The 22,230-nt window shown below is 44.5% G+C and overlaps 1 protein-coding gene across 9 annotated transcripts in view; it reads right to left on the reverse strand.

The window, feature by feature from the left end:
* FBXO34 (F-box protein 34) overlaps nt 1–22,230 on the reverse strand; it is a 43,256-nt gene that overhangs the window by 8,517 nt on the left and 12,509 nt on the right. For 2 of the 9 annotated variants that reach the window (XM_058829875.1, XM_058829878.1), the window contains exons 2-3: nt 21,030–21,108; nt 6,668–6,867 (exon numbers count right to left, since the gene is read on the reverse strand). In XM_058829875.1, the coding sequence (XP_058685858.1) occupies nt 6,668–6,744 (77 nt within the window). In that variant the 5' untranslated portion in view covers nt 6,745–6,867; nt 21,030–21,108. Of the gene's footprint in view, nt 1–6,667; nt 6,868–7,048; nt 7,096–9,270; nt 9,371–21,029; nt 21,109–21,441; nt 21,645–22,230 lie in introns of those variants that run through there. The other 7 variants (XM_058829879.1, XM_058829876.1, XM_058829877.1 and 4 more) reach the window with 7 other exon arrangements.

Consider the following 22,230-nt stretch of genomic DNA (forward strand, 5'->3'; position numbering starts at 1 on the left):
GCTCGCTGGAATTGGGTCACCTCCCAGTTTAGTCTCCTCTGCAAAATGCAGCTGAGCTACTTTGTTTGCCTCCTCAGTCGGATGCTAAAAACTAAAATAATCTCATAAAAATAGAACTTTGGGGCGTTGAAATAGATGCATGGAGAGAAAAATGGGAAATCGAGGCTGCTGGAGCTTGCTTTGGCCTCATTTTTCACAGGGGCTGCCTCATTCTGGTTGTACTTCACAGTGAAGCAGGGTCAGGCCACTGATGTGGCCTGGCCAAAGCCCAGCCCAGAAGAGCAGCAGGTGAAGCACTGCAGCAAACTGCTGCAGAGAACAGTGCCTGCAGCCTTCCCCTCCCTTCCCTTCCAGAAGGACATTTCCCAGACTGGAGAGAGAAAAGCTCCGGTGGCTGCTCGCCACCGTACCCTGGGGAGAAGAGGTGAATACAATTAAAACACGACTTTGCATGCTGAAATCTCCTGAGCCAGGAGCAGAAGATCAAATTTCATTCATGAGTTTTTATGCCAAGGTGTTTGAAAGATGAGCTGAGCTTGTTTCTAAAAGGCTTTCTTCAAGCAGTTTTCAGGAATCCAGCAGGACAATCAGCTCAACACCCTTCATTAAGAGAAGCTGCAAATGGAGGTGAGAGCAGGTATTATATGAATAAAACCAGAACCAAACTGGTTATCCCAACAGGCTCAGGGGACATGTTCAGCCAGCAGAGTTGGTTCAGCTGCTCCCAGCTATTTCTGGTCTATGGAGAAAGATAAAGGGTAAAGTTCTGCCTCACCTATTACAAATTTCTTGTTTAAGGTTATATTTCCTATGTTTCAGTTCGTCCCTGGCTAAGCCAACAATACCATTTAAGGTTGAAAAGTTATAATTTACATAACAAAATTATGCCTTAGTCAAAAGTTTTACTGCCAGAATAATTGCCTCATTTGAATTCAGCATTCAGTTCATTGCACATGTTTTAATGGATCCAGATTTAAAGAAAACCTTCATCTAATAACTTCAGACAGCTATAAAGAGCATTGCAAACTCCACAAGACCAGCTGCCACCTGCCTCAGAGTTTTCCAGCAGCAGGGAAGAGAACTTTCATTTTAAAAGCCATCTTAGCAATGAGCCTTACCTGAAAGTGTCACTTGGAAAAAACAGGCCCCCACCTCACACATCCTTTGCTGTGGACATTGAGAATGAACTTTTAGGCAATCACAGCTCCTTCCCTGCACGTCAGCAGCACATTTCATCTCTAACTTCTAGAATTAGAACAAGGCTTCCCAGCAGAAATTGCTTTGAAGATGAACCAGAGCCCAGTCCCCACCCACAGACTCCCCTGTTTCTCAGTGCTGGCAAGCAGAGAGCTGTGGCAGCTGCAGGTAAGCTTTTAAATATTTAAAACCACCAAAAATAGTTGTTAAAAGGTGAAATCACATATTCCCTATGACACTTCATTCCAGAATAATTCTGTTTGCTTTCCTCCACCCTTTAAGTTATCAAGCTCTCTAATTTTATCTTTAGAGACAACGACTCTTCAGAAGTCCACGGGAGCAAACATAAAAGGTTTTCAATCCCAAATGTGCGGTTTTAAATTGCTGATAAGAGAATTCTGCCAGGAATGATCAGCACTGAAACAACGAGCAGTGCTGCCTTTATATTGTTATTCCATCCTTAAGCTGATGAAATAAAGGGGCCAGTTTTTCTATTTCTAATCAGCCATGTCTGAAAAACAGGATACTTGCACTGCTGGAATGACACTGCTGTTTTTGTAAGTCGTAACTACAGCTTGTTTCCACAGCAGTTTTATCAAGTTGGTTACTACACACTGCTGATAAAGAAATATATTCCTTTATATGAGCTCAGACACTCACACAGCCCTTTTTTCCTCACCCAAGGGAAGACCTATAACCCACTGGTGGACTCCCTATCCCTGAAAGCGTCCAAATCCAGGCTGGATGGGGTTTGGAACAACCTGGTCTAGTGGGAGGTGTCCTTGCCCATGGCAATGGGTTGGAATGAGATGACCTTCGAGGTCTTTTCCAACCCAAATCATTCCATGATTCTACTTGCCAAGCTGGATAGAATCTTCCAGCATCCTTTTGTATTTACGTATGTTCTAAATCACAGCAGCCTAAAACAGTAATATATTTGCTTTAGTGGAAACTCCAGAGTTGGAGGAAAAACTCTTATAAAACACTCAGTTTTCACAGCTCCTTTGTAAGGTCCACAGAGAGCCTTAATTCCCCTTCCAGCTCCCAACTCAGGGACTCTGATGATGCCCAGTGAAGCCAAAACATTTCCTCTGGCCAGCAAGAACAACAACAACAAAAAAGCCTAATCTTCACAAACAACATTTTCACACTGCAAATTTTCTGAGGAAAGCACCGGAAGGTTTTATTAGGGTGAAAATTTCCATTAAAACCCCCAAGTTTCCTATGGATTTCTCCTTGTAAACACCAACTCCAATCAACAATCAGCTCCTCGTGTTGCTGACTGCACACCCAGTGCCAACTACAACTCTGAAAAACCCCTCAGTACATACTAACACAAGGCAGAAGCCAAAAAAGAAAAAAAATAGAGAAAGGAAAAAACATCAATAACAACAAAAACCCCACACCTCTGGTACAGCATTCCTCTTCCCTGGCATCCCAGTTCTCTGTCCATAGAGTTTTCCTCCTCCATAAAGGACACTGACAATTAGCAAGGACTGAGCACAGAGTGGGAGTTAACCACGGTCAACCACTTGTTATTTCTGGAAGGGCTTGGTGGGTCCTTTGGGCTCGATCTCCAGTACCATTTCCATCCCCTTTGCACTGCCAGGGCAAAGCAAAGCAGACAGAGAGCTGCTTCAAAGGCATTCCATGGATTCTGCCGGGGCGGGAAAGTCCCGGGATGGAAGGCGCTCTGCTACTCGTGGAGTTTGTTCTGGAGCATGGCAAGGGTCCAAGCTCAGAGAAAGGAGGCCTGGGAAGCTCCAGAGCAGGGGTGGGTTCAACTCTGGCAGCTGTGGAAGCATCTGATTTCCTGAAAACCCACTCCCCTTGGAGCAGCAACTGCTCCTGACCCACTTCCCAACACCTCCAAAATGCCTCTTGCAGCACAGGGAGAGCCAGCAAGGATTAGAGTGGGATTTGAAGGCAAACAGAAGGCATGTGGCTGCTGAAGGAGAGCTCTCTGCTCCAGTGGCCAGCCTGGGGCAAGTGGAAGAATGCCAAAACCGTGGGGCAGAGCTGGCCCAGCAGAGCTGAGGAGCCAAATGCACTGTAAGAATCAAACTCCTAAGGCTGGGTCCCTCCCCAGCTTGCTCACCTGTGTCAGGTGCTCAGATAACCTGACTCTGGGGGAGACAACACCCAAATACAGCTGCACACAGCACAGCCAGAAAACCCATCCCACAAAGCCCATCACCTGCAGCACACAGAGGTTTCGGGTGACAGCATGCAGCCCCAAACCCAACACAGAGCACTCCACTTTGAGGGCTCCCACCCATCAATGTTTTGAACACGTTTTACACTAAACACACACCCCCTTCAGTAAAGCACAGTTGCCCTGACTACTTCCTAAATTTTGTACAGAAAGAAGTGCCACTGCTTTGGCAGGCTTTTGTATAAAAGCACTTACCGTGAAGGGAGAGATGTAGCAGCAATTCTGTGCTGAGCCTCAGGAAGCTCAAAGCCCTGCTTCCCAACCATACCAGACACGACACAGAGATGACAAAGCAGAAGGGAACAAAAGAAATGGAAAAATTTGGAATTCAAGGTTATCAGCTGCTCCAGAAACATGCAGCTCAGAGATGATGGGATGGCACATGTGGCTGTGGTTGAGGGGAAATCATAGAGGGACAAGACAAAAACTGGTGGGCTTCTGCTGAAAGCTGCCCAGAGCAGCACAGGTAAGTGACAAGTGTCCTTCCAGAAATGTTTTACCTTTATTAATTTGTTTCCTGATTTATAAAGTACAAGAGGACCAAGACCTTTCTTCATATCACAGTGCAACAAATTTCTGGTGTTAATGAATCAACACAGAGTGAAGCTATTTATAGCCTTCATTTTTGTGCATACTTAATGAGAACACGTGAAAGGTTGCAGAAATTAACCTTGGACCACACACTCAGTAACAGACTCAGCATTCAAAAGAATAAACAAGCAAAAGTAGAGCTGAGGGCAAGTTATCAGGTTGCCCTTTTGAAACTCAAGATTGAAAGAAATTGGTTCATGAAGTCAGCTTCTGCTGGGGAGGATTTCACTGCACACAGCATTCTCCAGGAGTCAGAAGGTGTTTTCATTATTAAGAACACATCCCAAACAAGATCCAAAGCAACTCCAACTGGATGTGATCCTTCTTTGTGAAGGATACCAGAAGCAGACACAAGTTTGAGGTCACATCACTTGGAAACTTCTATCTTAAGAGATCAAAAAGTCCAGGAATAAACATGAGAACTGGTGCAGCGTTAAGTCACTGCAGAGATATTTAACAAAGAAATAGTGAAAGGTTTTTTTCAGTTTGTGAGAGAAAAGAGAAACAGGGCTGCAAGCAAGGGCAGGGCAGAGATCAAGACTACAACACGAAACACCAAATTTGACTTTGCACCATTTTTAAAAAGGGGAGGTAAGAGTGATGGTGAGGGCAAAAGCCCAGGCGTTAATCTGAACAAGAGCATCGGCAGAGGGAGGATTAGAGAGCTTCATAAAAATTGTGAGGATTGGCTCATCCCAGTTTTAGAATCCAAACCAGATAGGCTCATGCACTGCAGGCCAAGAAACAGGATTTATAAACCTCTTGAAAGGCAACAATAGGAGATAATAAACATGTGGCACATTGGAGGGGGCACTGCAGGGGAGAAAGAGGAGAAGAATGATTGCAGCCTCTCCAGGGCTCGTATTCTGACTCCAATATAAAGGTGCTTTGCAAGCAAAGAGGATTAATGTGACACAGAGAAAAAGGGGGAAGAGGGAATAGTTCAATATGCCAGACTAACCTCAAGGTTCTCAAAAAAAGCCATCTTTTTAGACCAATCTACTATATCTTCCTCACATGGACTTCAGAGAGCACAAAGAGATTTACTGGTTAAGACAGATTGGCAGAGGAATGGGAAAACAGACAAAGGAGTTGGCTTAGCAGCAGACAGCCCCAGGTGATGCTGAATAAGAAAATACCAGCCTGGAAACCAAAGACATGCCTCAAGAATCAGCCCTGGGAACATCTGATTTTGTTAGGAATGACCTCAGCACTAATTCTGCACCCACAGAAATAGAGGCAGTTCCATAACAGCAGAGGCACAAAGCTCCAAGTAACACAAACTGAGGAGGGTTTTGAAATGCAGGCAGTGATGCACCAGCCAAGAGGAACACCAATAAATTTTGGAAGTAACTGAGGTGAACTGGCCACCATAGAGACATCCATGAAATAGGGAAGTGCAGGTGATGCTGTGACAGCAGTGAGAAGCTAGAGCAGCTCCAGAGCACAGCACAGGACTGAGAACAGCAGCAATTGCTACTCAAGAAGCTACTAGAGAACACTTGGGTCACTTAGCAAAACCACAGGTGATGGTCACAACCCCCTTTTACAGAATGCAGAAGAAGAGGTAAACCACAGAAAATAAGCAGCGGTCCTTAGGCAGAAGGAAAATAAAGGAACAGAAACTCAAATGAGTCTATAAACTGCCATGAATGTTCAGCTGGGAAAGAAAAGATGATTCCTAATTGCACAGCAAGATCTGTCATCTTCAGTAATGGCTTAATCTACAGGAGGAGAGAAGAAGAGATGCAAGAAAAGATGTAAATGTTTTGAGGCTGGACTAAGTTCACAAAAGGGATTATGAGATCCTGCTTGGGAAAGCAGGGAGCTGGGTGACCCAGGAAGTCTTTTCCAGCACTAAATTACCATGAGACTAACATAGCAAGTATATGCTGTCTACACAACCACAAAGAACAAAGGTTAAAAGTTTCCTTTAAACCCACACAGCCTTTGGAAACCAAAAAGCTGGCACTCTTCCTCCAGACTGAGGAAGTTTAAGAGCCTTGGTTTCAAAAAAAAAGAATTAAAAAAGAAATACACATATATTTTGAAGTAGGTTTGAACTCCAACAAACTGGCATGTCCTTGCATTTGCATGAGGACAAGTTGTTCTGCACGGTGTTCCTATAAGGAGACACAGTGAGAGGCATTCACTTAATTGTCACATAAGCACAAGTGTTTGAAATCAATCATGCATTTCTCCTTAATAAGAGACACAGGAGAGTGAGCAATGCAAAATCTGAGCTTAAACTAATCTAATTACTTAGTCCATAGTAAGACAAACCGCAACAATGACTGCCAGCATTTCCACTTGCTTTAAGCTGCCTGCATGTTTTAAAGCCTACCCTGATGATCCTTTTGCCAATTAAGTTTTACTTCAAAGTCATGTTTCCCAAACTAATTTACAGCTGTTGCTAGAAAACCCAAGGATTTCTGCAAGTACACTACCAGCTGCAGCGAATCTGTAGTTGTCATTATCAAATAAAAACGTCAAAGAACATTTCTGCCCTTAAGCCATTACAACGTTTCGCTTAAACACTACCCCAGAGTCAGAATTTAGAGCAAATGTTTGAGTGACAGCACAAGACAATAGGAGAGGACAAGGAGAAGGCTAAAATCGGTGCTGAGTCCTCAGCTGCAGGCAGAGCAGGCAGTCTGTTCGTACCGTTTGACTTGATGGAAGGTGGAGGATGTGGAATTCAGCGGTTCCCTGTGGAGGCCAGCTCTGCAGGAACTCTTCATGGTAACAACCTCTCCAGCTAAGGCACGTCGTCACAGCCAGTCCATCCTGGGCTACACCCCAGGCTCCCCCATCAGCTCTGCCTGCCCCACACTCAGCTTCACCGTGTCTCTGCCACCTAAAAACTGAACAACAGAGAATTCATCAGAAGATCACAAGCACAGATGATCAGGACATGGACTTTCCCGTGAGAGAGAATAGATACAGATATAAATATAAATATAAATATAAATATATACAAACACAAACATGCTACGCATGCATAGATATAAAAGATACATATTCAGATATAAAAGAACTTAACACCATCATGCCAGTGTTGCAGCTGGAGTTCCTGAACACCACCAAACACAAATGAACACGCCCCACCACGGCCTGTCTGCACACACAGAGTTTTTTCACCTTATATCCAACTGCAGTGCTACCTTGGCACCTCCCACGGAACACGCTGTCTTCCCAGCTCCATGTAAACAGGACGCACAAGATCTCTCTGCTTGTTAGCACCACATCAGGCTTTGGAGGGAAGTAGCTGCTAGCAGTGAGATTTGAGGCTGCCAGGAGTTACGTTAGCGTTCTAATCAAAATAACGTGGTGGATTTTATAAAAGGACAGAAAGCATGTCACCACGCAGCCTCTTAAGTCTTGTGAAAACCGCCCTGTCTTTGCATCACATGCAGATAAGAAAGATTACACCAAAACAAAGCTGGTTCTGCAGTATCTCTTGTTCTCCCTTGGCTGCTGCCTTCTCCACCTTGTCCTTGGAGCAGACACTCTTACCGGCACTTTAACGCACTTTGATGGAGAAAGAACAACAACCTTCAAGCTGGAACATTAAAGGGAAGAGTGACACAGCAAAAGAGCCCTGGAAAACCTCAAATAGCCCAGCCTGAGCTGCCAGCAGATTGTTTTAGAGACCGTTTGCTTCCTCTCTAGAGGACCGTGCACAATGATGCCGTAATAAAGGAATGCCATTTGAGGATGCTAACTATGGAGCTGTGTCCCCAGGGAGCTGTGATTTAGTGCAGCAGGTTGTTCTCTCCTTTTCAGCAGCTCTGCCCAGTGTTTCTACTGCTGCTCTACCCCTGCTTTTGCAGAGACTGAGCCTCTCACATCACCCCCTTCCCAATGCCTCCCACACAGAAGAGCCCCCACTACGCCCAGCTGAGCACTGCTTGACCAGTGTGGTTCACAACCAATGCTCCCACTAAACACTCCTGGCTGGAAAACCTGCTCTTGGTAGCCACACTTGCCAGGAAAATGATGAAGGATGAACCTTCCAGGCAGGAAAAGCAGAAGCTGGTTTAGATCCACCTGACTTGATGTCTGCTACAGCAATTTCACGGTTCGTCTAATGATGGTGAATAAGAGGTTAAGCGTTTGCCTACATTTGAGTAGCAGGGGCCTAAAATAATATATAAAATATTATATAAACACATTCCAGTCTTCATGAAGAAATCTCTGCTGAGCTCTACACAAGGCTAAGAAACATGTGGGGTGGAGAAGATGAAGGCAGGGCAGTGGCAGAGCAGGAGGAGGAGAAGATCATATCCTCTGCTGCAGGGATTCAGGATGACCAGGAATTAGGCTGTCGTGATCAGCAACAGCAGAAATTGAAGCTTTGTAGTTAAACACCATTTTCATCAGACTATCCAGAGTCTCTAACAAGGACCTACCTCTCTATGAGTGAAACCTAGGCACAAAACCAGCTGTTTCTGATGTTCTCATGCTGTAAAGATATATATCCACAAACAGTAATTCACAGAGAAGAAAAAGCATGTGCCCAAGTGCTTTAGGAAAATCAAACACAAAATCGTTACTTTCCCACGAACCATCACCAAGAGTCACTGAAATTCTGACTTTTCTCCAGTCTTTTGTCTGGCTCTGCTTCTGGTTTTACTAACACTAGCATTTCAAACTCAGCAGGAACTGTATCACAGAAACATGATTATATCCACACCCAAATAAACACAACCACACCATTTCAAGAATGCCACTCACTTTTCCAATAGCTTAAACCCTCTCCATGGATCCCTGCTTAAGAATACCACACGTTTTGTCCAAGTCCCACTCCTCTGGACAGCAATAGAGAAGTAAAAGATAAAAAAGCCAGACGGAATTGAAACCCAAAGATATCTTGTTTGCAGTAAAGAGCTCAAGAAGCAAAACCATCAAGTGGTTCAGGTCAGGAGCAGCCAGAACCCTGATCCAAGCACAGGCATTGTGTGATGAGATTTCGTGAATTTAGGAAGGGACCAGCAACTACTAGAGGGAAGCAAAAGCTGACAAAATAGACACAGCCAAGTTCAGATGGGCACTGCAGCACAGACCCAACCACAGCTCCATACAAAGCATGCTTTTTCCCCCCCTCTGTAGCTGCTGGGCTATAGAAAAAGGCTGAAATAGACTATTAATGCCAGCAAGCTCCTGACAAATTCCTACTGTGTGAGGAGTAAAAAGCTGTGCTTGTGAATTATAAAAAAAAGGAAGAGAAAAAAAACCCCAGCATTTAAGCTAGCAGATATACTTACTGCCTTTTAACTACCACTGTTTCTGTACCAAGGCTGATCCTTAGCAGGAGCTGCAGCCGATTTGTTAAGTTTTGCACATAGTCAGGTACAGCCCAAAAAACTGAAATACAGATGCACAGAAAAACAAAACAGAAGAGGAAGTTAAAACCCTAATCGTGTTCTTCCCCCTCTCTGAAACCACCCCCAAACATATGCCTTTCTGCACAAGATGTGGGAAGGACTTGGGTTTTGGCAGCAGAAAGCATCACATCCTCTCAGCCGCGGACGGCAGCTCAGGGAATGGTCCCACAAAATTCCCTGTCTTATCACCAGGTTTGAAGACTGCTGCAGCTTAGGAAAACAAATGTATCAACTCAACCAGGCTGCAGTCAAGGTCTCCCCATCTGCATAGCAATTCACTACAATATTTTGATAAGTGCAAGTGTGTTTTAGCTGTAGCAACAGTAACTGATCAACAAACCAGTTCAAAGGGTGGGCACATCCTCTCAGAAAATTCACTTTCTTGAAAGGAGGCCATGGCCTCTGGACTGGAACTGAGCAACAACTGCCCTGTTGGTAAGAACATGTTTAAAAACACATTTGACCACCCCACCTCCATGCAGGACAAGCTTTGGGATGCTCCATAGGGATGTCACTCTGGATCAGCTGGCAAAGAGCATCAGCATATTCAGGATCAGCAGCATTTCAGAGCAGAAAGTGTTAATACCAAAAGCAATCATTAGGATGGAAAAAGTCAGTGCTGAGGTTTTATAGCAAGATAAGGGTACTTGTTTTCTTGCAAGAAGCAGGTTCCATGTTTATTCTCCCACCACGGAGCTCAAGCTCAGGTTGTTATATGATCCCTGTCTCCAAACGAGTAATTCACCAGACATGCAATTCTGTCATCCCCCAGCCAAGTCACCCCTTCCTCCCTCCCCAAACACCCCTCAGGACACCTATAACAGCACCAGATCCTTCTAAGGAAGAGACTTTGGCACAAAGTGTTTCCTCATCCCAAAACTCCCACTGGGAACGATCCACAGCAGCTCCCAGGCTAGGTCTGACAGAGAGGTGATTGACACACCAGGTCCTCAGCCTCTTAGACACCTATAGCAACACAACCATTTCTCTTTAACCGTTCTTCAGGTAATATTTACATATTTAAAACACCTAAAGAACTGCCTTTTAACCCTTAAGGAGCCATCACAGGCATCATTTGCCTTGTGAAATTTTGTGTGCTCAAGCTTCCCCTGTTTATGCCAAATCAGATCTGGTATTATCTGATCTAAAGGCAATGAAACTGCCACAGGGTTCCAGATGGAATTAATGTCAGGGAGCTTCCTGTGTCTACTCCCACACCAAAACCTGATGATGGCACTTCTGCTTGGCATCAGGAGCCAGTGCTGGCAAAGCAGCAGGACCTGGTTACCATTGCCCTTTGCTCATTTCCCCACCAAATTCACTCCAGCCCTTCCTTCTCTAAGCTCCTCCAAGCTCCTGTCCTTGGATCCCACCAGGCAGAGCAGCAATTTAAACAAAAACTAAAGATGTCCATGTAAGCAGAATCAGCAGAGGCTGATGATGAGGGGTCTGGAGCACCTCTCTTATGAGGAAAGACTCCAGGAGCTGGGCCTGTTTAGTCTTTCACACCTCCCCCTTTATCAGCACTGCCTCCCTGTCTCATTTCCAGGAGCTGGACCTAGGACAGAATTAACCCAAAGTGGTCAGAACTGAACCCACTTACCCCTGACCTGGCAGGAACTCACAAGGCCCAGCAGGACAAGGTTCTCAGACACTCAGACTAGACTCAGCCATCTCAAATCCACACCTGAAATCATGCTGGAAAATGTCTGCTACAAAGTGGATTTTAGGTCCTTTCAGTGGAAAAGAACACTTCTGAATGCACAGTGGGCAAAATCCAGAGTGTTTCAGAAGCAGGGAAATGAGTATGTAGGGCTCCAAGGCAACATCTGACTCCTCACTGCTGTCAAACAGCACTACTTGCTGTACTGATAAGCATGTGAAATGTTTATTCCAATGAAGCACTACAGGGAGAACCTGTTTTCCTTCCATGATCACGCCAATAAAGAATGAAAAGCTCCACATTTGTGGCTCACATGCTTTCTCTCTAGGTGGGGTAAGCATTGGAAGGACTAAGTTGTCACCTCAAAGGGAAAAACCTCAGAAGGGAAAAAGAAAATAAAGACAAGCTCTGCTGCACCCTCTTAGCCCTGCATGAGTATTGGGAAAAATAATATTACAAGTGTTTCCCTTGTTTAACTATTCCTGAAAGATTTCCGCTGCCTTACTCAATTTGGGTAAGGACATCACTCGCTGCTCAGCTGGGAAGAAGTTAAGAACTGGCTCATTAGATTTGTTCTGCTTGATCCAAGAGGAAAACAAAACCAGTAAATCCCTCACTGGGCAGTGCTGCTGCAGCTCTGGTGACAAACACACGGGGCTCACACATCACTTTGCTTTCTAGAAAGCTGCCTTGGCACCTCTTGTCAGTGTCGCGTGCCCCGAATGACAAACTGGGGGTAGCAAAGGCCCCGTGAGCGAAGCTGTGGCTGCTGCACCCTCAGCTCATGGGGCAAGGGCAAAAATCCTCCCTGAACACACCACACTCGAGGCCATGTGACCCATAAACCACATCTGAATTATTTAGCCTATAAAACTACATCTGTTTTGCCATGCAGATTGTGAATTAATGAAAGCTCAGCTGAAAGGCTACTTTCTTGGGGCGAGAGGAAGGAGAAAGCTTCCAGAAGCCTTCCTATTATAGAAGCAATAGAGCTGGTTCCAAATATAGTAGAGCAACACTCCCAGAGCTCTGGAGACGTCGTGCCCTGGTTTTGTGAGGCTGAGGTCTCACTGGATTGCTCCTGCACATGCAAAGATGGGTAGAAAGGACTGCAAGATGCAGAACTGACGTGAAAAGGGAGTTTCAGGACAAACACCAGAGGCAGAAACCCAGACTGCTTCTATGAAAGATCAGCATGAACACCATGAGAGAGCCAACCTGCCCCATTTTAGAGAAAGCCAGTCAAAACCAGCAAGAAGAATCCCATCTTTTTCAAGAACACAACATAAGCTTACAAAAAAGACCATTATTATTATTATTATTACAACCCCAACGTGGCAGATTAGGATTGCTAACCATCATTTCATCACCCTATTTTGCCTGTGATAGCAGGGATCCTGGCTGGAGAGGTGCACTTGACTCACTTTGGCACGCAGAGGGTGGATTTGTTTTTGCTGTGACAGCTCATAAAGTGACCATGACATGCCCTGCCTGACAGAAATGCCTCACCAGTTCACCAGGAACAGTTTGTTAGTGATCCAGCAGCGTGGGATAACGACCCCTTTTAATTCCTAAAGTTTCCTTCTCCTGTTTCAGGGCAGATCGTGTAACATAACAGAAATAAACTCAGTTGCAAAACTCTGATTACAAGTGTATCTTTGTGTATCTCTTCATCTGTGTACTTCAGCATAGGACTGGCCTTTTGATTGGCAAATGGTAACAAAGTAAAATGTCACCAGGACACCAAAAATCTCATACAGGACACTACATAGGGAAGAAGGCCCCCTGCACTGTGGCACAAAACACACAGGAATAATTGCTCCTGCACACCTCTCCATGACCCCAAGAAATGGCTCCTAAAATAGCAAAACAAACTTACAGCTGACTTCTAAACATCCAGCAAAAAAATAAATACAGTTTCTTCTTTGCAACTCTGCTAACAAAGAAAACCCCACAGCAGGTGACTCGAGGTTAAGCACTAATTTCATCAGATTTAAAACTCAATTCACTGAACAAAATATGGCTTTAACAGGTTTATATGGCTCTAACTGGTTTGGACCTGCTCTTGGGTTGCCCATTCTCCTTTCTAAGACCACCTCATATTCCCTGATCACAGGTCCAGACCTCCACAGTTTAGCAGAATAATTTAGTTCATTTTTATTAACTTCTGTGGAATCTTACCCTTTAACCAAAAGGTTATTTTGTGCTTTTCTCTGTCTTATACCACTGTGGATACCTTTTCAGTGGAGACAAGAGGCACAAAAGAACCCCAAAAAACACTCTCCAGAAACCCCAATCAAACCAAAACCACACAGCCACACAAAAGAATCAAAACAGAACGACAGTTTCCACCTGGGTTCATTCTGCCAGTCCCCTGCAGAGCTGAGAGCTTACAATATCCATTAAGCATCTCTAAAGTGTCCAGATTTTTCCTCAGGGTCTCCAAATCCAAACTCAGCAAACCTTACTCTGCAGCACAAACACTAGATGAAATATAACAGTACCAAAAAAGAGTTTTAGAAGTAACTGTGCCATTACTTGCAAATATTTGGATAGGCTGGATAAGGCCTTAAGCAACCTGGTCTAGGGGGAGAAGTTCCTGCACGTGGCAAGAGGTTGGATAAGATGATCTTTAAGGTTTCTTCCAACCCCTTAATATTCTATGATTCCATTATTTCTGTCATTCAAAATGCCCAAGTTTTTTCTATCATATTCCTGAATCCATTCTGTTCTCACGTAAAAGCATTTTCTGCTGTTTTTAGCAATGTCTCATGAATTGTTACAAAATCTTAAGTATTTTCAAACTTTTGTTTAAAGTAGGCCACTGTCGGTGCCCCAATGTCACACTTTCACAGGGAACTGTCTTCCACCTTGCAAGGACAATGCAAAAATGCTGAACTCAGAAATCTCAAATTTATAGGTCAGCAGTTTACAAAAAAGTCTGCTCTACACTTAGGGAAAGAGCTATCCAAGTACACCAAACTCCAGGACAGATTTCATGCAGAAAGCATAAAAATTTTCACAGCACATTTTGGAACAAAGTGCCTCATTACATCTGCAAACTTCCACCAGAACAGATTCCTTAGGAACATCTGAAAACAACCCACCCACAAACAAGCAAGACACACCACCACCCACACCCTCTGAACAAGCTCTGGATTCCCTGGGCTTTCCAGCTGTGTTTTATGAAACGAAGCATAAAGCTCCCTAAAGAAGAGGTTACAATCTAAGACAAAAAAAAAATAAAAAAAATAAAAAAAAAAATCACTAATTAATGCCAGGCCCCATGGCAGAGCAGGTCATGCCCCACAGTGAAACTGGAGAGAGAATATGGTGGTTTTATACTTGTTTCTTACTGTTATTTTACTATTCTAGTCATCATTAGATGATGGGTTTTTGTTTTGTCCACAACAGTAATCAGTAACCTCATGAACTTTATCTTGACCTTTAAGCTCTCTTGGCAGTCCTTCTGTGACATCTCTGGTTCCAGTTCCTGGCAGGCAATAACCTCCTCCTCTGGACAACCCATCAGGTGGGCAGATGGATGTGTCTGTCCCCTGCAGCAGGGAGCCACCCACTACAATCACTCACAGCTAGTTATTAATGTCAAGTCTTCAGGAGGGACAGGAATATTCCTCCTTGAACGGAGAGTGACCACTTTCCAGTCTCCCCCTTTTATTCACTTCTGACTTCTTGTGAGATGTGGTGCAGATCCCATCAGATCCCTGATGTAGGGGGAAATTCAGACTTCTGAGTCTCTGAGCTCCCTGAAAACATCCTACTTCATAGAACACACGAAAGGTTCAGGTTGGAAGGGACCTCAAAATCCATCCAGTTTCAAAGCCCAGTCAAGGGCAGGGACACCTTCCACTATCCCAACCCCAAGCCCCATCCAATCTGCCTTGGACACTTCCAAGGATGGGGCAGCCACAGCTTCTCCAGGCAACCTTTGGGGGGAGAACCACATCACTTGAGCTGCTGTTTTGAAGCAGGCTTGGACTCAGTTATCCCTCTGGGCTGTGAAAACACATGGCTGGCTCACCCACCTCCTTCCATCCACCAGAACTCCCAAGTCCTCCTGTGCAGAGCTGTCCTCAATGACTTCTTGTCCCAGTCTGTACTCACACCTGGGACTGCCCTGACCCAGGAGCAGCACCTTGCACCTGGACTTGTGGAACTTGATGAGGTTTCTCATTCCCATGAACGCCACAAAACCTTCTCACGTTCCCATACAACTCCTGGACCTGGTGACACAGCTCTTCAGTGAGGACACACCTTCTGGAGAGATGACTCTCAGCCCCAGTTTCCTGGATAGGGAGCAGCCACTCTAAACCCAGAGGCCTCCAGAGCTCTATTTCCACCAGGTCTCTTTGGGAGGGACCCTCTGACATCATTGGGGCTGCCAGGAATGAGCACCTCTCCTCCAGCTCCAGGCCTGCAGCATGAAGTCATGCAAGGAAAGGGAAAGAAACAGGACACCAGGGTGTCACAGCCAGCACCACAAAGCTGGAATTCTCACCAGTGACAGGAGAATAGCACAGCAAGGCAAACGAGACTCACAACAGCACTTGGCACAACATCATGATCCAAGCAGACCCCTCAATATCCATCAGCCAGAACCAGGCCCCTGCAGAGCTCATCCAAGCACAGACAGCTGCAGGAGCAGAACAGGGAGGGAACAGGGCTTTGGTGAGCAGAGCTGGGCTCACAAAAACACAGGTGATCGATGCCAAAGCAGCATCAGGGTATTTCCTACCCTAAACTGCTTTGCAGCTTGTAAAAAAGCACAGAAACCATTTAAAGGGACCAGAAAGGACTTTGAACACCCAAAGCCCAGACATGTGACACGTTACAGCTAAAGGGCTCAAGATGAAGACAGAAGGCAGCCAAGAGGACACACTACAAATCCTTCCCAGACAAACTATCACCTGGGTTTATAGAAATTCTCAAGAGAATGTTATACATAAAACATCTGCTGAACCCACTCAGCTTCAGATAAACTCTGAAAAAACTAAACTGCAATAGAGACCAACATTAAATACAGTATCTTATTGCATGATTGTTTCAAAGGACTGTTTAAAATCTAAGCTAATCTGGAAACCTACCAACTCCACAGATCTTTAATCTTTTTTTAGCTCTTTTTTTAAAGATATTTTTTCCCCATTAATAACTCAAGAATTATTGAAGTAAAAAATAGTTTGATATTTTCAGAGCTTTATAGTCAATACACCTAGCAACTGACACAATTACAATTTCAGAAATCCTAAGCATAGCACAAATTCCACTGTATTCGTTCTTAAGGAAAAAAGAAAAGCCCCAAAATAGCATTGAAATTTCAGTAAAGGACAACTTCTGCACGCTTATGAACTGTGACAACTTCTGCTTTCTGCTTCTGCCTTTCCCTTTTTACATTTCCTCTTCAAAATTCAGTGGCACAGACCTATAAGAGGACACCAGAAACAATTCTGGTGTGATTCTTTCCACGTTAATAACCATTTTGGATGTATGAATTTTTCTGAAGTCCACTAAAAAAATCAGATTTGTGTTTGTATTACAAGACTTTAAACTTTTTTTATGAAAACTAACAAAATCCTGGAACAATTTGGGTTGGAAAGGACCTTCATGATCACCTTGTTCTAATGCCCTGCCATGGGCAGGGACATCTTCCACTATCCCAGGCTGCTCCAAGACCTGTCTAACCTGACCTTGGACACTTCCAAAGATGGGGCAGCCAAAGTTTCTCTGGGCAACCTGCACCAGGGCCTCCTCACTCTCACAAGGAAGAATTTCTTCCCAATATCTAATCTAAATCTCTCCCCTTTTACTTTAAAACTGTCCCCCTTTGTCCCAACCCTATCTACTCACATAAAAAGTCACACTCCCTCTTTTTCCCCAAGTCCCTTAGGCATTGGAAGGGGCTCCAAGGTCTCCCCAGACCCTCCTCTTCTCCAGATAAACACTCACAGCCCAGCTCCAGAGCAGAGGTGCTCCAGTCCTCAGAGCATCTTTGTGGTTTCCTCTAGACCTGCTCTAGCAGGTCCAAGAAATAGCTTTATAATCAAGACAGAAAAGGAAAAAAATACCTGCATTGCTCTCTAACCCAATATTCCCAGTGCTTCCTCCAGCACAAACAGTATTTTATTCTCAGTTTCCCCCCTCTTGGACAAAATGGAGAAAATATGAATAACCACTACCAAATCACTAAGAAGTGGAGCAGAAAATGAGGCACTCACAACTGTGGTTCAGAAGGGATGGTTTAAGTGAGCCAGCTTTGGAGCTGGGGATTGTGACCCTGCTGTGGAAATCCTCAGCACTTTACAAACCAAATGTGCCACTCCAGAGCTCCCACTCCCCCACCCTGGCTTTCAACATCTGATTTTCTCCCAAAAGCCAGCTGCAGCTTGCCAGCCCAAACACTGAATTACCAAAGCAATCACCAATCTTGAGCCATCACCATTTGACATCTCTCACCAATTCTCTACGAGCTTGCAGAAAATAATTTCAAACAGCTCCCTCAAGAAAATAAGTTTCAAGCCTTAGTTTTTTCCATCCCAAGCCATCCCTGCACTATTTCATAGCTCTGATAATTATACCACTGACTAAACCTCCAACTGGGAATAGCTGTTTTTATCATCACTATTAAAAACAGTCCCTCACACTGCTAGAAATCTGGAAATTTGCTGGAGCTGCATCCCACCCTTCGGCCTCTCAAAACACTACACAGCAATGAAAGTATGTGCTGAAACCAGAGGATCCCTGTGCTGAACAACTCCTGTAATTTCTGGGTAACTGGAACTGCTCCCTAAGCAAACCATGGAGGCTTGGTTATTGATTTTAGAGGGGCAAGTGGCACCAGAGCTCTGAAAGTCAAAGTTTTCCATACTGGACTGGGAAGTTTTGTTACTTTTAGAAATGCAGCAGTGACATGCATGCTAAAAAGCTCCTCATATTCACCTAGTTTTGTAGTTTTTATGCTTTTTTTTAGATCATCTGCAGTTTTCCTTTCCTAAAAGCACATTATCTTCATTTTACACCGTGGCCAGAAGGGTGACTGACAGCTCTCAGAGAAGTAGCAAGATGCAGAAAAACAAGAGTTGAAAGAAATGTGGATTTTAAAAAACAGCTTTTAATTATCTGAAGGTACGGTTGCCAAGTAGACAGCAAGGAGGCTGTGCATCACTTACAGATGGGAAAATTCCCCCAGGTTGATTTCACAGCCAATTACAGTGGATTAACCTATTAGGAAGAACAAAACAGATATATTTTTTTTGTGGATGCAGGTTTCAACAGCTTGAAAAATCATTGCCACTGGTACTTTGATACACAGGATCAGCAATCTGTTTTATCACACTTCAAGTCATCACCATCCATAAACACACCCTAGAAAAAAACCTCACCCTCTTTTTTAATGCATCTTCTGTCATTATTTCCTTCCCAGGGAACGGCATCTCTCTTGGCTCCTCATTTTGAGTATCACTTCATATATCAATACTTCTTTTATTGTTGTTATAAAGAGAAGCATCAAACACCTTCAAGCTGTTTTACACACACCTTTGCACACACATATAAAATATATCTGCCAGATGCCATTGTATAAGGTATTTGTCAAAAGAAAAGCACCAAAGCACTGATTTTCAGCTTTCCAGGACCCCTCTGCTAAATCCTGGGTGTGCCTACTTTTGTTTGGTATCAAGTTCCTCCAGCTGGCTCCGCTGCAAGAGCAAACTACGGGGATAGTTAAGTTTTTCCCCACCACCAAACACATCTGTTCCTTTTCTGACTTCTCCAGACTTCCTTCCCCTGACTGTATCACAAAGCCTCTCTTTTCAGCAAGGCTGCCTTCTTGATAGTCCATCACCATTATCTTCTTGTTCTCTGCAGAGCCGCTCGAATCACTGGGTCTTGCAGAGCTTCCAGTCCTTTCAGCTCAAGGCCAGGATCTGAATTCAAGCACTGTGATTTACAGAGAGGGGTGTTAAACTTCTTCCCTGATTTTTTTTTTAACACTCCACAGTTTCCTGTCCTGGGAGGCAACCAAACTGCCACAAGAAATGCCAGTTTCTGTTAAATATCCTCAATTCCTGTGACACTGAGCATTTCAAACAATTACATTCCTTTCAAATCTTGCACTGTAACAGCTTTTACCCCACCAAGTGCAGAGATGAGCAAAAATTACTTTAGCACCAAGGAGTGTGACTTGGTTATTTGCTGCATCTCACAGCATTTCTAGTTAACATTCAGGCTTGGCATGACCCACCATCCACTTGAGCACACAGCACAAAGTCACCCCTCAAAACCCCACTGTTCAACCTAAAGGCACTTTTAAAATTTTTTTATTTTATTTTAAGGGTGCATCAGCTGCTCACTGAAAGTGGGAATGCTTCATTTAGCACACACACACTTGTTAAACTGCTCACAGCATGCAAATAAAACACCACATTGTGCAAAAGTCATTCAGTCTCCCCATCCGTAGATATGTGCAATGGAACCGGGGCCAGGAAAGAGAAACTTGGAACAATGTGTAAATATTTCAGTCCCTTATTCCCAGTACTCACATCTCAGGCTAAAGCCCACAGCCCTGTCATGCTGAGGGGTGACCATGTTTGAGAATCTGCCCTGTGCAATGGGTGGGAAAATGACCATTATCTGTCTTACCCCTGGACTGCACCCTTTTATTTGTAGTTATTACTGCAAACTGCCTTTTTTTCCAGACAATGGTTGTGTTATTATAGGTACCTTCATGCCGTGCCAAAGCACATACACACAGCAATTCAGAACAATCAGCCTTGTTTTCATGGGAGCAAAGGTTGCAGCCAAATGAAATGGGTGGAGATCACATTAAACAATCTTGGAATCTGCTAATAGGATATAGGAAAATGTGACCATAATGCAGATGCGGAGTTCCCCTTTCACCTTCCAATGTTATGGATAAAATAAAAGCTTTGGAAAACCAATTAAACTGTTTGAACAACATTAAGCAAGTCAAAGTGTTCTCAGGGTGCTTACAAGACCACTGAGAGGTTCTTTAAAATTAAAAGAAAGCAGTACCCTTTCAAAGCTCTGAAATCAGAGAGCATTTCCCCACCCCAGAAACGATGATCTCTTCCACCACCTGTTTTAAAGATATAGGAGACCTGCAAGTCATCTGCTTCTCCATGGTGAAGAGAAGCTCAGCAAGACAACTGTTCCTGTCTTAGAGACAGGATCAGCCCCTCCTCTAAGTAGGGAATTTTCACACTGAGGCACCTTGGCCGGTCAGCTGTAACCTGCATTCCCCTTGTTTGCTTTTGAGATGTGCATTAGTCAGCTTTCTCCTCCACAAATCTGATTGTGCCTCTGCATGATCGTGCACTGAAGTAATGTCCTTGAGCGTGTGACATCAGTCTGTTGCCATGGCAATGCACAGGGCAGTCCAAAATTCAGTATTATGGCATCACTGCGGGATCAGACAGCAGAACAAGCCAACGCCTGAGAGCTGGTTAATGCAGCACGAACAGCCAAGACATTTCAATCTAAATGTTAAAGTGTAACTGCACTTCCTCACAATATTCCTCATAAATATGCCTAGAAGCCTCAAGAAAGACAATCCAGAAGGTCAATGAATTGAAGAAATAGGCAAACCATCATGCATCACTAAAAAGAAGGGCAATATGTTTCCAAGGATGGCCACCAAAAGAAGAAAGCTTAGTTCAGCTCTCTGAATAGAAACCACCATCTGTTCCTAAGGCAACACCAGAGCTGCCTGAAGACATCATCCACAGAGAAACAGGGATGGCCCCTCAGCACCCTGAGCCAAGTGTTAGGCTGCACCCAGTTTTTCTGGAAATCAGAGACTGGAGGATCACAGCACTGTCAGCCCTTTCAAAGGGACAGCATTACATAAGACACAGTTCTTCAATTTCAAGCTTTGAAGCAAAGATCAGTACATCATTAACCCAACCTGTAACAAAGCCATGTAGTTAAAAAAGTGGGGTACCTTCCAAGAGTTGTTATTCCATGTAGGGTTAGACATTACAGTTCTGTAGGTTCCTTGCACACTCAGGAGAATGGCATTTCTGAAGAGCAAAAGGGAAGGAAAAAGGAAATTAGTGACACAGTAACGGTGTTAACAACCACTACCCAGCTCCTAAAACCTGAAAGATCCCATTTTCCCAGAGCAAAGGGCACATGGGAACATGTTAGGAACAACAACCCATGCATTGCTGACGTGGAAAACCACCAATTCAAGGTCTTCAGTGCTGACTGATCGAGTACACCCCAAAAACATCCCAGCAAAACTACAGGTGGCTGGGCAGAAGCCACTCAGGCACCATGAAAGCCCAGGGAACACAGATAGCAGAGAAAGGACCACAAAGCCCCCAGAAGCCAGAGTGAACCCTTTTCTTTACCTGTTCCTCTCTTCCCATCAAGCACACATGTTTTGGGGTGTGGGTGTGGATTCCCAGTGGCTGTTCTAACACCCAGATTCCTCAAGCCCCTGGAAAGCCACTGCTGTTGTACATCAGCTTCTGCGTAACCCAGCCCCTCCCCGTACGCTTGGCTGGTTTCATTTCGCCTCCTTCCGCTTTCCCTTATTAATCCACGCGTCTCCAATAACTCAGTCAACACTTCCTTCTGCAGGGCTGACCTCCAGCCTTCCCATAACCCCAGCTGCACCCACAGTTTCTTAACACTGCCATTAATGAGGCACATTTCATGTTCTCCACACGGATGTAGCCCTCACCCACTTCTAACCCCTCCACCCATGTCCCTGGCTGTAATTACCCCATCCCTCGTTATCTAATACCTAACACAACCCTTGGGGCTGGGAACCGCTGTTTGTTTGGCTCTGCAGTGTCACACACCCCACTGGTGTTGTATAAATAAATTCCACAACCTGTTTGAGCCTGAGCTTGATGGAGATTTGAATTACCCCAGTTTCTAAGTGACTGCTGCGAATACCTTCGCTCTCTCCCTGCTGGCTTACGCAATCGGCCACCAAGGCGGCTTCAGGGCCAAACACCACAACAACCAACTGCTCCCACGGACCACAGCTGCACAGAAAACAATTTAAATCCCTTTCCTTTTAAATATAAATTGCAGATTATAAAGGGATGAGACAGGCAGGAACACACAGCTTTCAGAAATGTGCCTCTGCCTGTCACCTGAAGGATGAGTTCCATGTGCCAGTGTCACCT

The sequence above is a fragment of the Poecile atricapillus genome, chromosome 1, assembly GCF_030490865.1.
Source record: "Poecile atricapillus isolate bPoeAtr1 chromosome 1, bPoeAtr1.hap1, whole genome shotgun sequence".
Classification (NCBI taxonomy): Eukaryota; Metazoa; Chordata; class Aves; order Passeriformes; family Paridae; genus Poecile; species Poecile atricapillus.